Source organism: Somniosus microcephalus, chromosome 6 (assembly GCF_052327205.1).
Source record: "Somniosus microcephalus isolate GS21.2 chromosome 6, FLI_Smic_1.0, whole genome shotgun sequence".
Lineage (NCBI taxonomy): Eukaryota > Metazoa > Chordata > Chondrichthyes > Squaliformes > Somniosidae > Somniosus > Somniosus microcephalus.
The window spans coordinates 118,103,958-118,124,889 of NC_140992.1; the positions used below are offsets into that span (position 1 = coordinate 118,103,958).

Below are 20,932 nucleotides of genomic sequence, written 5' to 3' on the forward strand. Positions count from 1 at the left end.
GTCAAAACACAGAGCCCCTGCAATACTCCTATTTTGCCCATCCCGAAAGTAGGAAGACCAAATGACTGGCGTTTTGTGCAAGATCTCCGGGCGATCAATAAAATAGTCATTCCCATTGCTCCCTTGGTGCCAGATACCAACATCATCCTCTCCTCTATACCAGCTGATGCAACTACCTTTTCGGTTATCGATTTGTGTTCTGCTTTCTTCTCCATACCACTGCATAAGGACAGTCAATATCTGTTTGCCTTTACTTATAAAAATCAGCAATATACCTGGACCAGGTTGCCCCAGGGGTATACTGAAAGTCCTGCGGTGTATGCGGCAGCGGTTAAAAATGATTTGGAGGAATGTCAGTTATCGGGTCAGTCCACCTTAATCCAGTACGCAGATGACCTTTTGGTTGCCTCCCGAACGGGGCCAGACTGCCAAGAAGATACTATAAAATTGCTCCAGCATCTGGCTAGCAGGGGACACAGGGTGTCCTCCGAGAAGTTGCAGTTTTGCCAAACATCCGTCCAGTATTTGGGTTTTCAGTTGGAGTATGGACAGCGAAGATTGGGACTGGAAAGAATAAGAGCAGTGGATAAAGTGCTGATCCCGCGAACAAAGAAGGACATTTTGTCGTTTCTGGGAATGGTGGGTTATTGTAGACAATGGATATATGACTACAGAGAAATGGATGCGGTCTTACGATCAGCTACGCTGCAGACAGAGCCCCCCATAGTCGAATGGATGCCAGAACGAGATAAGGCATTCAGTGGTCTTAAAAAAGCTATGGTCAGTGCTCCCGCATTAGGACTACCTAAGTATAATAAGCATTTTCAGTTATACGTCAATGAAATAGAAGGCTTTGCAACAGGAGTACTGGCACAAGAACATGGGGGAGGAAAAAGGCCTGTAGCATATTACTCTGTAGCCTTACCAGCCGTAGTGAGAGGCATGCCAGCCTGCTTATGAGCCGTTGCTGCAACCGCCACAATAGTGGAAAAATCCATCCCTATTGTGCTTGATCACCCTTGTGTGGTAATTGTTCCCCACGCAGTGCTGCTATTATTAAATTCGGCAGCTACTCAGCACTTTATGGTGGCAAGAAGGACTGGGTATGAGATAATCCTCTTGTCACACTCTAATTATACCTACCAGCGATCACCAGCTGTCAACCCGGCGACCTTTGTGCCAATACCAACAGAACATCCAGGTGAACCAGAACACGACTGCTTGTTAACTGTTGAAGCCACCACTACACCCAGGCCAGATTTGCTAAGTGATCCTCTTCACGGATGGTTCTTCGCATCGACCTAGTGATGATCAACTATTAGCAGGTTATGCGATGGTGACTCATGAATTATTGGAAGCTTATGCGTTGCCACCTGGCACATCTGCACAAGCAGCTGAACTATATGCATTAACCAGAGCCTGTATTTTGGCTAAAGATCAAAGCGTCAATATCTATACTGACTCCCGTTATGCATTTGGGGTAGTGCATGATTTTGGACAATTATGGAAAAACAGAGGTTTTATTACATCCTCAGGAAAATCTATTAAGCATGCGCAAATGGTGGTAAATTTGTTGGAGGCTATTCAGTTGCCAAGTAAAATTGCAGTACTAAAATGTGAGGCCCACACCATGGCAGGTGATGAAGTCTCGTGTGGAAATAGGTTTGCTGATAGTGCGGCTAAAGAGGTCACACTGAGGCAGGCCCCAAAAATACCGTTAGTAACTTTCCTCCAGAACTTCCTAGTAGCATTGATGCTGATCTACTACGACAGGCCCAAAGTCAGGCAACAGTCCAAGAAAAACGTACTTGGAGTAAGGCAGGTTGCTATCAAGATCATGATATATGGATGCATCCTAATGGCCGAGTGGTTTGCCCACGAAGCTTGTTTTTGCCCCTGTCTCGCCTGGCACATGGACAGGCTCACATGGGCAAAGGAGGGATGGCACATGCATTGTCCCAACAATGGTATGCACCAGGAATAACGGTAACAATTGAAAAAGTTGCCAGAACGTGTTTAGTATGTCAGCAGAACAATAGAGGGAAATCGCCCGCAAATTTTGATCACCTACCCCAACCAGAGCTGCCCTTTGAGAATCTACAGATAGATTTTGTACATATGCCCGCAGTAAAAGGATTTAAGTACATACTGGTAATAGTAGATATGTTCTCCAGATGGGTAGAGGCATACCCCACTAGGAGGGATGATGCCAGAACAGTAGTAAGCATTCTGCTAAAAGAAATAATACCTAGATTTGGAATACCTATGGGAATAAACAGTGACAGAGGAACTCATTTCACCAGCAAACTGATAAAAAACTTAACTGAAGCCCTTGGATTTCAATGGAAATTGCACATACCTTACCAGCCACAATCCTCAGGAATAGTGGAAAGAGTGAATGGGGAAATCAAGGCCGCCCTAACCAAAGTATGCCAGCAAAATGGGTTGCAATGGTCGGATGCCGTGCCAGTAGTAATGTATGCCCTGAGAAATCAGAAAAATAGAAACACAGGTCTGACACCACATGAGATCTTGATGGGCCGGCCTATGACAACAGGCACACGCCCACCCATGACTCCAGAGAAGGTGGCATTAATTTGGAATGATGAAAAATCATTAAAATATGCTCAGGCCATGTGTGAAACAGCAGGAAGAATACATGAGAAAGTGAGACAGGCCCAGACGCGCCCCACAGAAGGAAACATGCACCCCTTTAAACCCGGAGATCAAGTTTATGTGAAAGCGCTAAATAAAGAATCTTTTTCTCCTAGGTGGAAAGGACCATATTTGGTGCTGCTTACAACTCGAACAGCTCTCAAATTGAAAGAAAAACCTGATTGGGTACACGCTACAAGTTGCATCATCCGGAGGAAACACCGGAGGTGGAGTATAAACATACTGCACCAGACACCACTTCAGAAACGGGAAAAGGTCCGTGACCACCATAATTTGGCACTCCATTGAAGGACTGATTACTTTCGGATTGCTATATATGTTTATATTTAATGCTGTATAACAATAATTAGGATAATTTAAAGATTTCTAGGATAAATCAGGAAATATGTTAAACCAGATAATAATAATCGGCCTATGTGCAATAAGGACAGCCGCCTGGACCATCCTGCCTACTGAAAAAACAGAATGGGCAGGCCAGTTAGGATGGAAGGCGAGAGACAGTAACCAATCGCAGGGAACTTACACTTGTAACAATAGCACCATTTGTTTAATTGCTAATTGGACGATTAATTGCGAAGCCTGTGGGATGTTCGAAATGAAATCTGGGATGGATAAAATAGTATTTAGCCAAGGATCTAATATAACTCTAAGTATAAAATGGGAAAAAGGAGTGAACATAAGTTGTAGGATAGAGAATGACACTGACATACTAAACAATTATACTAAATTATGGAAATGGTATAAAAATGACACAAGAACCGGAGACATGGAACAACCGATATATTTGAAAGACGGTCAGGCGTACGGATGCGTAAATGCAACTCTTATAGAAGGAAGACCTCACTGGTATGGGGAAACATTCTTCACAAAGAAAACGAAACAGATAGAAAGTCCTATGGACCATTTGCAAAGATTGCATTCTACCTGTACCCCGGTCTTGATCTCCCCATATACTCTAAATTTGACAGTACAGGTACAATATGAGGATAAAAAAGATACTGGATGTAATATTACTACTATACAAGCCAAATTGAGTAAGAGAGTTAGGATCGGGAGAAGGAGAAGGGACTTAGCAACGGTCTTGGGAGGAGTAGGAACTGGTATGGAGCCCTTAATGCAATAGATATTGAAACATTGCAGAATAAAATACAGCAAGGAGGAGGGCTGACAGGAGATGCTATAAAATTAAGAAATGCTTGGGACAATGGACTGACAGCAGCGATGTTAACACAGTGGATATCAGATACAATGAGTTGGAAGCAAGTAAATAAGGTAGAAAAGGAACAAGAGAATGTTGCAAAGGGACAAGAGAAAGTCAATAATCATACTCAATATATGTTTAAAGAAATTACCAAGCAGTCACTGAGGGCTGAGCTAGAGCGAATCGCTATATCAGGACATGCTCCTAGTTGGATGAGAATTTTCGGATTTGAAGAAAATAATCTAGAAGTAAAACCTGATCGAAGATATACTAAATGTGACCTTAAGGGATGTAATTTTACAATGAAAGTGGTAAATGTGACAAAAGCCAAAACCTGGTGTCAGTTCTTGGTATTGCCCCAACTGTTTGGAGAAAACTTTTGGTATCCCGAATTTCATGGTAAATGGATAGATCAGGGGAATAAGACCCACGATGCCTCGGATTGCCAAGATTGGCCGTTTGGAAAAGTATGCCCATTGCATACCCCTATATATGAACCTTGCTCATTGCAACATAGTAGAGGTACATGTATTTGGAATTTGAAACCTTGTAATGATACTACCTTGCATGAGATAGGCCAGAACTATCTGTGTATTAGCAGTGCCTGGCCTATATATGTAGACGGGATTTTGAAACGGCCCCCTTTAAACACTTGCATAAAAGATGTTTATACTGTGTTTGACCCACATACCAACAAGACATATCAGTTGGGAAAATGGGCTACGGTAATGCAAAGAAGAACTGTATTGGGGATAGAAAATGCCCCCCCTACAGTTAATTTGGCTAATCTGGTGAAATTTTTGAAAAACAATAAAAAGATAGCAGAAGCCTTAGCAAAAAGAGGAAGAGATCTGCACCATTTAAAAGCAGTGATGGATTATGATGAGCAAGGTTTGATTCAAATAGCTACGCAAATAACAGATTTGACGGTACACCACTGGTGGGATGTGTTTAACGGATGGTCACCTAAAGCATCCGCAGTGCTGGAATTGTTTGTTCACCCGATGGTTATATTTTGTGTAGTGACAGGAGTTTTATTTATATTAATTTGTATAATGTGGATAAGAGTGAGATATCTGCTAGCGCAAACAGTAGAATCAGTAGCATCTGTAAAAAGAGCTACGAAAGTACTAGAGAGAAAGGAAAGAAAAAGAGCAAACCAGGATGATTATGATGAAGAAGATTGTCTAAAAATGCGTCCTTTCCCAAAGGGATATTATCCTCCCTATGAAAACGAACTGAATACAATGCCGTAAAGCAGTGTTGATCAGTAAAGATCAACAAGGAGGGAATTGTGGGAGAAAACGTATTAAACATTAAGGCATGCTGGGATACTTGACCACTTTACTAATTGAACAAAGGACACTAAACTAGTTAAAACTAAAAGAACTGCTGACTGCCATAATGAAGTCAAGCTGACCTTTTGGCTTAGGACACCTGGTGATAAGAAACAGATTAACATGTTCACATTTTGAGAACAATGGAACCTATGAAACCTTATGTTGAAATGTAATGTAAGCTAATCACCTGAAGTTGTTTACCTTGCTGTATAACTATGAGCGCTGTACATTAGTAATTTAGAGTGCTGGTGGGCAGTAGGGACTGCTGCAGACTCTCCGTGATATCACGTAATAAATTCCTAAAGCGAACCTCGAAGTCTCCGTCTGATAATTAATTTCCTCGACAGAGAGCTCTGCGGATGTTTATACACAAGTCTTTGATGGTGGCAGGACAAGTTGAGAAAACTGTTAAAAAGACATATGGGATCCTTGGCTTTATAAATAGAAGCAGAGTACAAAAGCAAGGAAGTTATGCTAAACCTTTATAAAAAACTGGTTAGGCCCCAGCTGGAGTATTGTGGCCAATTCTGGGCACCACACTTTAGGAAGGACGTCAAGGCCTTAGAGAGGGTGCAGAGGAGGTTTACTAGAATGGTATCAGAGATAAAAGACTTCAGCAGTTACGTGGAGACCAGAGAAACTTGGGTTGTTCTCCTTAGAGCCGAGAAGATTAAAGGGAGACAACAAATGAAAATGCTGGAAACACTCAGCAGGTCAGGCAGCATCGTGGAGAGAGAAACAGAGTTAACGTTTCAGGTCGATGACCTTTCAACCTTTCTCAGCTCTGATGAAATGTCATGTTTCGCTCTCCACGATGCTGCTTGACCTGCTGAGTGTTTCCAGCATGTTCTGTTGTTGTTTCAGATTTCCAGCATCCGCAGTATTTTGCTATTGTAAGGTTAAAGGGAGATTGGATAGAGGTGTTCAAAATCTTGAAGGGTTTTGATAGAGTAAATAAGGTGAAACTGTTTCCAGTGGCAAAAGGATTAGTAACCAGAGGGCACAGATTTAAGGTAATTGGCAAAAGAACCAGAGGTGACATGAGGAAAAAAAATTTATGCAGCGAGTTATGATCTAAAATGCACTGTCTGAAAGGGTGGCGGAAACAGATTCAATAATAACTTTCAAAAGGGAATTAGATAAATACTTGAAAAAGAAAAAATTGCAGAGCTATGGGGAAACACTGGACAAACAGGGGGCTAAAGGGGGGGGGGGAGGAGCTAAACACGATCAAAATCACTAAGGAAGTGGTACTCGGTAAAATAATGGGACTCAAGGCGGATAAATCACCTGGACCTGATGGCTTACATCCTAGGGTCTTGAGGGAAGTGGCGGTAGGGATTGTGGATGCATTGGTAATAATTTTCCAAAACTCCCTGGACTCGGCAAAGGTCCCGGCAGCCTGGAAAATTGCTAATGTAACACCCTTATTTAAAAAGGGCAGTAGACAGAAGGCTGGAAACTATAGACCGGTTAGCCTAACATCTGTGGTAGGTAAAATTTTGGAGTCCATTATTAAGGAGACAGTAACAGGACATTTGGATAATCATAATTTAATAGGACAAAGTCAGCATGGTTTTATGAAGGGGAAGTCATGTTTGACAAATTTGCTGGAGTTCTTTGAGGAAGTAACATATAGGGTGGATAAAGGGGAACCAGTGGACGTAGTGTATTTAGACTTCCAAAAGGCATTTGACAAGGTGCCACACAAAAGATTATTGCTTAAGATAAAAAATCACAGGATTGGGGGTAATATTCTGGCATGGATAGAGGATTGGCTATCTAACAGAAAGCAGAGAGTTGGGATAAATGGTTCATTCTCAGACTGGCAATCAGTAACTAGTGGTGTACCGCAGGGGGCAGTGCTGGGTCCCCAACTCTTTACAATCTATATTAACGATTTGGGGGAGGGGACCGAGTGTAACATATCAAAGTTTGCAGATGATACTAAGATGGGAGGGAAAGTAGTGAGTGAGGAGGACATAAAAAACCTGCAAGGGGACATAGACAGGCTAAGTAAGTGGGCAGAGATTTGGCAGATGGAATACAATACTGGAAAGTGTGAGGTTATGCACTTTGGCAGGAAAAATCGTAGAGCAAGTTATTATCTTAATGGCAAGAAACTGGAAAGTACTGAAGTACAAAGGGATCTGGGGGTCCTGGTGCACGAAACTCAAAAGGTTAGTATGCAGGTGCAGCAAGTGATTAAGAAGGCCAATGGAATATTGGCTTTCATTGCTAGGGGGATAGAATATAAAAATAGGGAGGTATTGCTTCAGTTGTACAAGGTATTGGTGAGACCGCACCTGGAATACTGCGTACAGTTTTGGTGTCCATACTTAAGAAAGGACATACTTGCTCTCGAGTCAGTACAAAGGTGGTTCACTCGGTTAATCCCGGGGATGAGGGGATGGACATATGAGGAGAAGTTGAGTAGATTGGGACTCTACTCATTGGAGTTCAGAAGAATGAGAGGCGATCTTATTGAAACATATAAGATTGTGAAGGGGTTGGATCGGGTGGATGTTCCCGATGATGGGTGAAACTAGAACTAGAGGGCATAGTCTTAGAATAAGGGGCTGCTCTTTCAAAACTGAGATGAGGAGGAACTACTTCACTCAGAGGGTGGTAGGTCCATGGAATATGCTGCCCCAAAAAGCTGTAGAAGCTACATCATTACATAAATTTAAAAGAGAAATAGACAGTTCCCTAGAAGTAAAGGGAATTAAGGGTTACGGGGAGCGGGCAGGAATTTGGACATGAGTCTAGGTTCGGATCGGTCATGGCCCTGTGGGTAGCGGAGCGGGCCCAGGGGCCGTGTAGCCTGATCCTGCTTCTATTTCGTGTATCTAATTCTGTTAGATTCAGGAGATGGTTCTGGGATAGTGGATTGGCGGTTAGGATCAGATCAGCCATGATCTTATTGAATGGCGCAGCAGGCTCGAGGGGCCGATTGGCCTACTCCTGCTCCTATTTCTTATGTTCTTATGAAAGAGCAGGGGAGTTAATTGGATAGTTCTACCAAAGAGCCGGCACAGGCATGATGGGCTGAATGACCTCCTTCTGTGCTGTATCACTCTATGATTCAATGAGCAAAGGCCGTTCAGCCTGTCCGGCTCAGATCATGCATCAGAAGTTGATCTGAGCATGTTCTTATCCCAAATGCATATCTCTTTTCTCTTTGTTGAATCAGAGGTTGATCTGGTTCCCTTTAATTGAGTTTCCAGTTCCCAATGCATGGGGCATTAGTGCATTCACAAACAGGTAAATGGAAGTTTTGTTTAACTCACAGTTCCTTTAGCTATGATCACATTCTCTGCTTCTATTCTGGTTTTGCACAAAATATCCCAGCAGCCTATCAATTCCCTTCATGAATGCAAACTTTGGAATCACTTAGCCCCTTTACTGGTGAGAAAAGATTTTGCTTCCTTAGTGCTCATGATGTAAAATCTTTCAACCCTCTCTCAATTCTTTTTGCTGCTCGTTTTTTGTAAGTAGAGTGCCCAGAACTGTACAATACACACAGGAGCTCACTCATACTTCCCAAGGGGTCAGCAACACTTGGATTTATATTCCACAGTCAGTGGTTCAAATGTGTGACTGTATTTGGAAGGGGAGAGCGAGAGACTTGCTGTGTCTCTAATGTAATGGCTAAGTGAATATAGACACATATAGAACCAGGAAAGACCATTGCTGCCTAGTTCACAGTGAGTGTGAGGCTTTAGCTACTCTTGACATAAGCAGGAGTTAGTATGTAGAATGGTAGCTGTGGAAGAGGATTGTTTTGGAAAAATCTTGTCAAGCTCTGGCAGTGGATGCTTGTTCTATATCATACGGTCAGGGCGAGACTTAAAGTGTTATTTACCTTCCCGAGTCCGGCGATCATTGGCGTGTTCTCTGTACTGGAAAGAGATGGCAATACAAATTGTTAGGTTAAATATCAGAGTTACAATTTTAGTATCCTCTAAAACCTGTGCAATCAGTTCTAAATCAGTCCTGGTACCCATATTAAGACTAATTTAGATGAAAACACCTATTCAGGACCATAAAGCTCCTCTTATTAAACACATAATTTTAACTTTTTTAATCGTTGGGCGAAAAACGGGCAATAGCAAATTGGCAGTCCAATTTAGACCTTGTCCGATTTTCTTTTCAATTGACTTCAATGGAGAAGAAAATCAGGCGAGGTGTAAAACGGCAGCTGATTCACTATCACCTGTTCTACGCCTGGCAATAAAAGTTAAAATTACCCCCAAGATTAAAAGGAATCTGTCACAGGTGAAGACTGAAACACATACCAAGGATCACATAGAACAGGAGGAGGCCATTCAGCCTCTCAAGCCTATTCCTCCATTCAATTAGATCATGGGTGATCTGTGCCTCAACTCCATTTACCTGCCTTTGTTCCTTATCCCTTGATATCCTTACCCAACAACAATCTATCGATCTCAGTTTTGAAATTTTCAATTGACCCCTAGCCTCAACAGCTTTTTGGCTGAGAGAGTTCCAGATTTCCATACCCTTTGTGTGAAGTGCTTCCTGACATCACCCCTGAATGGCCTGGCTCTAATTTTAAGGTTATGCCCCCTTGTTCTGGACTCCATAACCAGAGGAAATAATTTCTTTCTATTTACCCTAGTAAATCCTTTAATCATCTTAAACACCTCAATTAGATCACCCCTTAATCTTCTATACTCAAGGGAATACAAGCCTAGTCTATGCAACCTGTCCTCATAATTTAACCCATTAGCCCCAGTATCATTCTGGCGAATCTGCGCTGCACCCCCTCCAAGGCAAATATATCCTTCCCGAGGTGCGATGCCCAGAACTGAATGCAGTACATCACAGAATTGGCGCTGGTGAGACCACACCTGGAGTACTGCGTGCAGCTTTCGTCTCCTTATTTAAAGGAGGGATATACTTGCATTGGAGGCAGTTCAGAGCAGGTTCACTAGGTTGATTCCTGAGATGAAGGGGTTGTCTTATGAAGAAAGGTTGAGCAGGTTGGGCCTATACTCATTGGAGTTTAGAATAATGAGAGGTGATCTTATTGAAACATATAAGATTCTGAGGGGGCTTGACAGGGTAGATGCAGGAAGGATGTTTCCCCTCGTGGCGGAATCTGGAACTAGGAGGCATAGTTTCAGAATACAGGGTCACCCGTTTAAAACAGAGATGAGGAGGAATTTCTGCTCTCAGAGGGTCTCTACCCCAGAGAGCTGTGGAGGCGGAGTCATTGAATATATTCAAGGCAGAGATAGACAGATATTTGAGCTACAGGGAAGTCAAGGGTTTATGGGGAGCGGGCAGGAAAGTGGAGTTGAGGCCAAGATCAGATCAGCCATGATCTTACTGAATGGCGGAGCAGGCTCGAGGGGCCAAATGGCCTACTCCTGCTGCTATTTCTTATGAATTAAAACCAAAACCGTCACAGTGCGGTCATAAGATCGTTACTGCTACAGTCACAGTCGTTACATAGCTGGATTCTCAGAGTAAGTGCAGTTCTGACATCATTAATGTGACATCACGGTGGCGAATTGGACAATGTGCGAGTGTCATGTGAGAATCCCTGGGCCTGGAACTGGCCGAGCCATCTCTGGGAAAGGGGTTGGGTACACTGCATTATGTAAGACAAATTGTGCTGCTTCAAGGTACGCGAGGGTCCTCCCAGTTTGTAACAGGTGGAAGAAGGGAGGAGATGTGAAATGGTCTCTGCTGGAGCAGAAAAAAAACAGCAAGAAATCTCAAATGCTTTACATTAAAGAAGATAAAACAGTGGGCGCCAAGCAACAGAGCAAAAGGAAAAATTGGCGAGGGTTAAGGTAATTTTAACTTTCTTTTTAATCGTCAGGCGAAAAACAGGTGACAGCAAATCGAGAAGGGAGCATTTGAGATTTCTTCTGACACATGAGGAATGCTATAGAAATGCAAGTTGTTGATGGTTTCCTAGGATAGTCAGCCATAAACTGAATGCATGGAGAGGCATCAAGCTACCTGCTGTCTGGAGGAAGGGAGCATTCTGGTATTTTACACAGCAGTTTTTAAATGTCTGTGGGAAAAAAACTCACCTCTTTCACCAAACTTTTGGTCACCCCTCCCAATATTTCTTTCTTTGTCTCGGCGTACATTTTTTTGTCTGATGATGCCTTTGTGAAGTGCCTTGGGGAACTTTTCTATGTTAAAGGAGCTATTTAAATGGAACTTGTTGTTGATTAGCGTGGTCTTAGTGCTGTAGGTGAAATGGAAGCCAGATTGGAGGATCTCAAATAAAGAGCAGTGGGAGGGCAGTTGTGAGGCAAAAGCATATTCTGGACTTTAGAGAGAGAAAGGGAGGTTAGAGATAGGGTGGTAATCAATGTTCCCTTTAAGCTGCACAGGCGCGCAGCGCTTTGGTTGACCCGCGCAGCCGGAGAGCCAGCTTTTAAATTTAAAAAACGCACATGTGCGGAATTTGGAATGGGCCACGCAGCCCAAAATAAATTACAGGGAAGTGGTGGTAATTGGAAAAAAAAAGAATAATTAAGAGTACGTTCTTTGAGGAGGTTGATAACAATATTCTTGAAGGAGGTCACTGTGGAAATGATGATGATGTCAGCAAGCATGGGGCTGAAGGTGTGAAGGTAAATGGTCAGGAGCTGGGGTGGGAGAAGAAATTGTTCACAATTTATATTAACGATTTAGACTTTGGAATCAAAAACACAATTTCTAAAATTGCAGATGACACCAAATTGGGTGGGGGGGGGGGGTGGGGAATAGTCAATACTGAGGAGGACTGCAGCACATTACAGGAGGACATTAATAAACTTGCAGAATGGGCATATAATTGGCAAATGAAGTTCAACACAAATAAATGAAGTATTACATTTTGGTAGGAAGAATAGGGAGGTCACTTATTACTTCGAGGATGCGAGCCTAGGTGGGGTAGAGGAACAAATGGATCTTGGAGTAAAAAATACACAAATCACTTAAAAGTTGCGACACAGGTTAGCAAAGCCATAAAAAAAGCAAACAAGCACTAGGGTTTATTTCTAGAGGTATAGAATTGAAAAGTAGGGAAGTTATGCTAAACCTGTATCGAACCCTGGCTAGAACACACTTAGAGTACTGCGTACAGTTCTGGTCGCCATATTATAAAAAGGATGTAGAGGCACTGGAGAGGGTACAGAGAAGATTTACAAGGATGATACTAGAAATGCGAGGGTATACATATCAGGAAAGGATGAACAGGCTGGGTCTCTTTTCTCTTGAAAAAGGCTGAGGGGTGACCTAATAAAGATTTTTTAAATTATGACAGGTTTTGATAAAGTGGATACAGAGAGAATGTTTCCATTTGTGGGGAAGAGCATAACTAGAGGCCATCAATATAAGATAGTCACCAAGAAATCCAACAGGGAATTCAGGAGAAACTTCTTTACCCAGAGAGTGGTGAGAATGTGGAACTCGCTACCACAGGGAGTGGTTGACGTGAATAGTATAGATGCATTTAAGGGGAGGCTGGACAAACATATGAGGGAGAAGGGAATAGAAGGTTATGCTGATAGATTTAGATGAGGAAAGACGGGAGGAGGCTCGAGTGGAGCATAAACGCCGGCATGGACTGGTTGGGCCGAATGGCCTGTTTCTGTGCCATATATCCTATGTAAAGATCCAGGAGCACTTGGTCAGCTTCTTGAGATGGGATGTGTGTGCTCAAGACTGAGTAAAAGATTGGAGTAAAAAGGATGGGTGAGGTCTTGGTTGGCTGAAGAGCAGGAAGGAAAGCTGGGAGTTGAAGGGGAGGGCTAGTTCAGTGACAGTCACAGGAGGCAGAAGCAATTATGTGGATGGCCTTAATTTTGGATACAAAAAAGTCAAAGAATTCCTTGCATTTATAATCTGGGGTGAGGATGAGGGTGTTTGCAAGAGGGAGAGTTGAATTGGCAGTTTTTGATTAACAAGAGAAGTATGAAGTTCATGGTGACCCAGGAGTAGTAAGCAGGTTTGATCAAGCGGAAGGAACTTACGTTGCAGCAGGAGCTTGTCTAACCAGATCTGGCAGTGGATAGCTAGGTCAGTAGAATGTGATCACTCAGCTTTTGCTTTCACTCTATACAGGAAACTTTGTGCGATCCGGCACCGACAGGACCGAGCTGTTGCCGTTCCCTCAAAACTGCCGGACAAACCGTATCTGGCAACAAACACTGTCGCTTAGCAATAGCTTCTAAACAGTCGGCCGTACCTTGGAAGCGTCTCTGTCGCTTAGCAACAGCTTCAGAGAGACTTTGCAGAGCCTGACTGTTGGGAAAAAAAACCTAACAAAACGGCTCCTGATTTTTGCCGGTGGCTCGGGCTTGTCGGACATTTAGCCTCCGGATAACACAAAGTTTCCTGTAAATCCCAACAAGCTTGAGATTGAAGCTATACATCTGATTCTATCAGAAATGCATTGTTACACTCAGCTGTGAACCAACTCTAATCATTGTTCAAGAATAATCCAGGGTTAGGAGTACATCCCTCTGCATTTTTCCAGAAAACTTACCCTGGCCTGAATTTCCTTTCTTGGCCTCCACCAAAGAACATGGAATGTACGGGTGAGCTCATGCCTGGCCCTCTTACAAACAGGGCTCCAATCCGTGGGCCATAGAACTGCAGGGGCGACAGAAATACGAACCTTTATTACCAGCCAAAACAAAGAGTCTGAAATCTGGTAGTATGGGCTCTTCATTTTCATGGTCATTACATTTTTTTCTCTCCAAATTTCAATAAAACTGAGACCACTAAATTGCACCACTATAGGGTCTCACCATCACAACCTCTTTTACACAGTGCCAGCGTCTAACCATCAGCGTACTCTATATCACTGGTGCATTATACTCATTCTGAAGGTCTACCAGTTGTAACAGAACGACTGCAAGATTATTGAGAGATAATCTGATCACTGAGAAATTCTGTGACTGTGTATGAAGCAAATTAATTGCAGTGTTAGTTGCTTATAGGGCATTTATTGAGTAGATCCAATTTGTCCATTATGCCTGATGGCCAAAGAAAGACAAATCAGAGTATTTTCTTAATGGTGAGACTATTGTGCAGGAGCAAAGGAATTTGGGAGTACCTGCACACAAATCACTAAAAGCTAGAGTACAGGTACAAAAAGTAAATCAAAAAGGCTAATGGTATGTTGGTGTTTATCTCAAATGGGTTGGAATACAAAAGTGAGGAAGTGATGCTTCATTTGTACAGAGACTTGGTCAGACCCGATCTGGAGTATTGCGTGCAATATTGGGCACCGAACCTCAGGAAATATATATTGGCCTCGGAGGCGGTACAGGACAGGTTGTATAAATTAGGTTATATTCCCTTGATTTAGAAGGTTGATAGAGGTTCTAATGGAGGTGTTTAAAATGATAAAGGGATTTTATAGGGTAGAGAGAGAAACTATTTCATCTGGTAGGAAATCCAGAACAAGGGGGGCATAATCTATAAATTAGTGCTAGGCCATTTAGGATTAAAACCAGGAATCACTTTTTCACACAAAGGGTAGTAGAAATCCAGAACTCTCTCTTCCAAAAGGCCGTGGATGCTGAGGGACAACTGGAGCTTTCAAGACTGAGAGCGATAGATTTTTGTTGGGTAAGGATATCAAGGAATATGGAGCAAAGGCGGAAAAATCGAGTTAAGATACAGATTAGCAATGAAGGACTGAATGGCCTACTCCTGTTTCTACGTTCTTGATGATATGTCTAATTCGCCAGCCTAGCATATACGGCTGGGCTCAGAGAGGTGTTTTACCTTGTGTCCTACGATTGTGAGATAATCCACACCGAGATCCCGCACGTCGACTCGCAGCTTGCCGAGTGCCTGTGCTGCGTCTGTGTGCAGCAAAATCCTGGGTGTTTCCGTGTCTCTTTGCTGATTTAGAGCCTTCACTCGCTGACAGATCTCCGCGATTGGCTGTAATTGAGCAATTTCCATTGAAACTGGTTATTGTGTCATTGGTCAGGGTGCAAAAACAAAACATGTATAATTTGGAACACAAATACAGATACTTAAATCATTTCTTCCAACAACGATTTCAAGAATAGGCTGCTGTGCAGTGCAGTAAATATAAATGCTATTTAAATACTGAAAAGGGAATTAGATCGATTCCCAATTCAACTGGGAGCAGAGTGGGGAATGTCTAAAATATGGCTTATATGCTATACGCAGCCTGCAAAACCTGGCAATCTGGCCAATGAAGCCCTGTTAAGTCACATCTATTTGCATTTACATTATTTATTTGTTGGTTTGTCCGGTTTGAGTTTTATGGAAAGAGCTATTCCTAGCGCTGTTGTTTCATTGGTGGATGAATCCCAAATCAGAATGTTTGTATCTGCAACTCGAAATATATAAGATGTTAAAGAAAAATGGATTTAAACTTTTTATGTGGCCCATGAGGCTCCACTAAAAGCTAGGACACTCCACTCCTAGAACAGAGCAACAGAGTAAGAAAAAGAATGGAAAGGACATTTTTGACCTGGGGTCAGTTTGAGACTTTGAATTCAGTTTAAAAAATATAAATTTGGAAATAAAAAAATAAGCGGCTATCAGAAAAAGAGGCCATGAAGCTGTTCAGTGTCATAAAACCCAACTGATTCACTAATGCCCCATAGGAAAGGAAACCTGCCATCCTTACCCGGTCTGGCCTATATGTGACTTCATTTCCACACCCATGTGGTTGACTCTTAGCTGACCTCTGAAGTAGCTGAGCAAGCTACTCAGTTGCATCAAATCTCTACCAGCTGTTCAAGAATAAGGCCCACCACCACATTCTCGGGGCAACTATAGGCAATAAATGTCAGCCTTGTCAGTGATGCCCACATCCCAAGAATGAAATAAAAAAATAATTACCATCAGAACTCCCGTCTCATTGTTAGCGAGCATAACAGAAACAAGGCAGGTGGTCGGCCTGACAGCAGCTATTACATCATCTACTTCGATGCGGCCGGTAACTTTGGAAACAGGCAAAAACGTAGCTTCTGAAAAGGAGAAAAATAATAATGGCCCTTTCACTTAAAGCCCCTGCGACCTTAATATTTTGCAATCTTTATAAACTTCAAATCACTCCATCTGTAGCTAATCTGGAGATTTTTCACTACTTTTTAGCAGGTCTTGTAATTGCAGTTGCCATTTTTCCTGCTATGGGGGGTATTTTCCTATGCAGGGCAAGGGACTCCCAAGTAATATCTCAATGCCTAACAAAGTGCTCATAGCTCCCAAAGCACTCAACACCCTGAGCTCCGCATGCTGCCGAGACTCACAATAGGATCTTCTCAGCCAGTGAGAAGTCAAAGACCAGCCAGGGTTGGAACTGTTACGTATCTATCTATGTAATAGAAAGTTTTGCATTTAGCACACCTGTCACATCAAAAGTGTCATGCATGTGCCTGATTGGCTCAAATAACATTCGTAAAACAAATCACAACTCAACAATCTTAAAAAGAAATTAAAAAGCCAGTCATAATCTTGATGGCCTGTCCTCTTCTTTATGGAGGAACTGGAGATATACAAGCAGCTAAAAATCTGGAAACAAATTTTGACAACAAATGGCATCTAATAACATCAGAATGCCTGAAGAGGAAAAACCTTTTAAACACAGCTCCTCCTTAGCAGCAGAATAATACAGTGCATTATATTGTCTCACCCTCCTGACCGTATAAAGCAGCACATCATCCAATTTACCATGAGCAACTCCACAGAAGATCCACTATTATGGTTAAAAATTCAACCTGCGCAGTAATTTATAAATCAACTGGGATTCAGGCCAGAGATTATAGTTGACACTTGGGCTGAAATGTAAGTAGTGAAATATTAAGTGAATTCCAGTGGAGGTGGTTTAGCCTGCTCTGCCTGCTGATTGAGGCTGTGTTGAGGGCTTCCTGTCTTGGAAAGTACAGAAAAAAGATAGCCATAGAAATCTTTCAGCACAGAAGCTGGCCTTTCGGCCCAGCTCTTTACGAGAGGAATCCACTAATAATCCCACTGTCCTGCTCTGTCCCCATGGCAATGTACTGCCCTCTTCTTCAAATGTTTTCCTTTAAAAGGTGTAGTGGTCTCTGCCTCAGTGACCCTGTGGTACTTCATAGGCAAAACCCTCTCAAGGAAAAACTCTGTTACTTCCAACTTTTCCCTTAATTCTTAACCTCCCTCTGATGAGATTCTTCTTTCCCTTCCATACCTAATGACACATGATGCAGCCCAATTATTCCACTGCTTTTACACCCAGCAGATCGTGCTCTGGGTCATGTCCGTAATGTTAGCATGTCCAGGGGACACCGGCTAGCAGACTTGTTGGCGGGGGGGGGGAAGGTCACCACTCCCATCGAATACGAGTATCCCATTGGATATCAATCCAGAATTCCGAGACCGGAACTCTCAACTCTGCTCACCAGGACTGTCCGAAGTGTGGCTCGAACCCATAACCTTCTGACTCAGAGGCAGGAATGCTACCACTGATCCAAGGCTCACTCCCCTCTGAGGAGTGACACAAAATAAATTGTTTCTGATGACTGGGTGGAGCAGGTTACATGACACCAAGCGGAAAATAAACACTTTGAGAAGGGCAAGTCAGTTCCAGGGCGACAGCAAACTAGAAACATAGGAACAGGAGTAGGCCATTTAGCCCCTCGAGCCTGTTCCACTAGTTAGGGGTGTAGAATGTAGATGGCCTACCATCAGGGTTCTTGGACTTGGGAGAAACTAGTGAGATTGATAATCTGTTCCTGCCCTTCAAAAACAATTAAAATAATCTTGAATTGCTCATATCAGATGGCAATTTGGTGTCAAATCGTAGCCAAGACGCCAACTCTTGTTAAAGTAAATGTTTTGCATATTAATAATACTGGTAGAACCTTGTTTATATATTTACAATTTAAGTATTGCATGATTCAGAGAAAGAAAGGCAGAACTGTTTTTCTTTTCAAGATATAAGGCCATCAACAAAGTCTCACTTGCTTTCTCCTCCTCAATCAGATTGTCTATCACCAGTTGCACTGAGTCGTGCTCGACGTTTGACGTAATGATGTGAGGTAACGGCTCAGCAATCCCACTGTTCTGTGCCAGCTTGCGCTGATGGTCCCAGAAGTACTTGACTGCCGTGTGAAAGACTAGATTGTTAGCCTGGAAAACACGGAACCTTTGAGTTTTAGTCGAGACTCACACATTCTGCGCAGCTACAATGTACGAGACTGGCAGTGTCAAACTCCAGGAAATTAGGCATGGTACATAAAACAAGGGAACCCTTTTCTACTTTTTGGATTCAGTGTCACCATCGAGCATGCTACGTCAGGTACAGTATAGGTGAGATACATAATAAATCTTCCTTTATACTGCTCCAGTAAACATTCCCGGTTGAAAGTCTCCTTTCTCTCCCCCAGCTGAAAGGGCCTGAGTGAAATGAGTGTCGACCCAGCTCCTAAAGGCTGTGAACCCACTGCACAGAACCATTTGTAATTTGGCACAAATGGTCAGTCACTCAGGGAAACCATCAACTTATCTATCTGGGCTGGATCTGAATGCAGGTTAAAGATTTGTGATGTTGGGCCTCGCCTTGTACAACAGCCATGGATTTTGGCATGTGAGGGGTGGGGTGGAATTTGAGGAGGAGGGTTGCCTTACATGCGAGTATATAGCGCAAACAATAATCAAAACTGGGAATTAAATCTCTTTAGATGGGACCCTTCTTACCTCAGTTCCACCAGAGGTAAAAATGATATCTTCTGGTCGACCTGCAACCATCTGAGCCACGTTCTCTCTTGACCAATCTATCAACGCTTTGGCTTTCCTACCTAAATCACAATTAGACACACAAAGAAAATGGCAGGCAGCATTATTATTCTCTCTATAAGCAGCACATTCCCTAATTCCTGAGTTTATACAGCGCACATTGTTATTCAGTAACTTCAAAAATTCCATTCGGTCAATCCCTTTTGGAAGGGGATTGGGAAAAGGGAGGAATGGGCATTTGACTCAGGGACTGAGAAAAGCAATTGTCTTCTCTACAAGAGAAGCAGCTCTCGAAAAACAGCTTCAGTGGTGCACTGGTCTCCTTATTCACTGCAGGTAATCACGGCTCAGTGCAGACCACCACTTGAGAAGCGCAGGTAATCCATATGGCAGTAACTACTGCATCTTTCAACACAAATGTCATGTCAGGAGATGATGCTTTGATTGCTGGTTTGTTCTGTGCTCTATGGGTGCATCTGTATTGCTGCTACCAGTCTGAGGCCAGTAGCTGCAGTATCAGTTCCAGCCAGGCAGTATGTTGCTTCTATTGCTCGGCTCCAACAGGAATTGTGCTCAGCAAGAGCTTTGCACAGGTACGCATGCATGCGCAGAGATCCCACCCTGCAATTAATATTTAAGGGGTAGAATTTCCATTGGGGGGGCGTCCCTGTTCTCCCACTGTAACTTTGGCGGAAGATCGATGGAAGCCTTGGAGAAAGAGTGTAAATGGGGTTTCCATCGATGTTAGAGTGGACGATCGGGAGAATCCCTACAGAAATTACTGGTGGTCCGACAGAATACAATACTCATTCCAAGGAGGGACTTTGTAATTCACGAGTGAGTTATACAGGTCACTGCCCTCAAAACACGGGTGTGGCTGTTGTTTTAAAAATAAGAAATAGGGTTAGATGTTATGAGCAGAGTTTTGGTTCGGTATGGTGATCTTTTCCTATTGAGAAGGGCTTTTAGATAAGCAAAGGGTCAGCTTGGCTCAGTTGGCAGCACTTTTGCCTCTGAGGGTTGAGTTCGAGTTTCACGTCAGGACTTGAGCACATGATCCAGGCTGACACTCCAATTAGGCAGTGAGGGAGTGCTGCATTGCTGTAGGTGTTGTCCTTCGAGCCCAATAGGCCTGTTCCAGTGGATAGTAAAGATACTGAAGAGCATGGACTTTTTCGGATAACCTGACCAATGCTTTTCCCTCAGCTACCAGCACAAAACAGATTAAAAGGTCATTTATCTCACCTGCAGTTCACTCTGCTGTATGCAAAATGGCTGCCACATTTGCCTACACAGCAACAGTCACTGCATTTCAAGTTAATGAATTATACGTGCCGCACTTTGAGACGTTTGAGATAGGATAAGATGCAACATAAATATAGCCTTTAGATTAAATTTTGATTGGGATGCCTACATGGGATGCCACTGGTTTTAAAATAATGCCAATCATAAAACCTAGGTCAGTCTTTCTAAACCCTATCATTAATCACACATTATGACTGGTAATTGAAGTGTCTGTGATCACTACTTTAAGCGCAGAACCACTATCTTTTAAATGTCACACACCTGTGTCCCTACTCACCACACACCTGGAGTATACGAACTGCTGGGGTTTCCCCAGGCCTCCTGCATGGCTTCAGTAACAGTCTGGATTACTTCGGTGTCCACAGGCGTAGTTGCATTGTAATCCATGTAAATGCTGTTTCAAATGCAAGGTATTATTTTAACTTTCCACTTGTTAGTTCAACCTTTCTCCAACTCGCAGGCCCTAACCTTCGTTTGGTGGCTAGAATTAATGATTGTATCATGCCCAAGACACGTTATGATGCAAGGAAAATTACAGGTTAAGGAGGCCCGGTTGGAGCAGTGGTTTTGGCAGCCACCTTTTACCAAATCTATTGCAGAGGAATATAGGAACAGGAGTAGGCCATTCAGCCCCTCGAGCCTGTTCCGCCATTCAATGAGATCATGGCTG

The 20,932-nt window shown here is 42.9% G+C and overlaps 2 protein-coding genes across 6 annotated transcripts in view; one reads left to right on the forward strand and one right to left on the reverse strand.

Moving 5' to 3' along the window:
- scly (selenocysteine lyase) overlaps positions 1-20,932 on the reverse strand; it is a 47,872-nt gene that overhangs the window by 17,244 nt on the left and 9,696 nt on the right. For 3 of the 5 annotated variants that reach the window (XM_085990754.1, XM_085990752.1, XM_085990753.1), the window contains exons 3-9: positions 20,547-20,656; positions 18,919-19,019; positions 18,183-18,351; positions 16,084-16,211; positions 14,986-15,147; positions 13,736-13,842; positions 9,083-9,119 (exon numbers count right to left, since the gene is read on the reverse strand). In XM_085990754.1, the coding sequence (XP_085846880.1) occupies positions 9,083-9,119; positions 13,736-13,842; positions 14,986-15,147; positions 16,084-16,211; positions 18,183-18,351; positions 18,919-19,019; positions 20,547-20,656 (814 nt within the window). Of the gene's footprint in view, positions 1-9,082; positions 9,120-13,735; positions 13,843-14,985; positions 15,148-16,083; positions 16,212-18,182; positions 18,352-18,918; positions 19,020-20,539; positions 20,657-20,932 lie in introns of those variants that run through there. The other 2 variants (XM_085990756.1, XM_085990755.1) reach the window with 2 other exon arrangements.
- On the forward strand, positions 3,808-5,526 carry LOC147116032 (uncharacterized). Its single transcript, XM_085990749.1, has one exon. It carries the CDS (start codon positions 3,898-3,900, stop codon positions 5,131-5,133), a length of 1,236 nt encoding a protein of 411 aa, XP_085846875.1. The 5' UTR covers positions 3,808-3,897; the 3' UTR covers positions 5,134-5,526.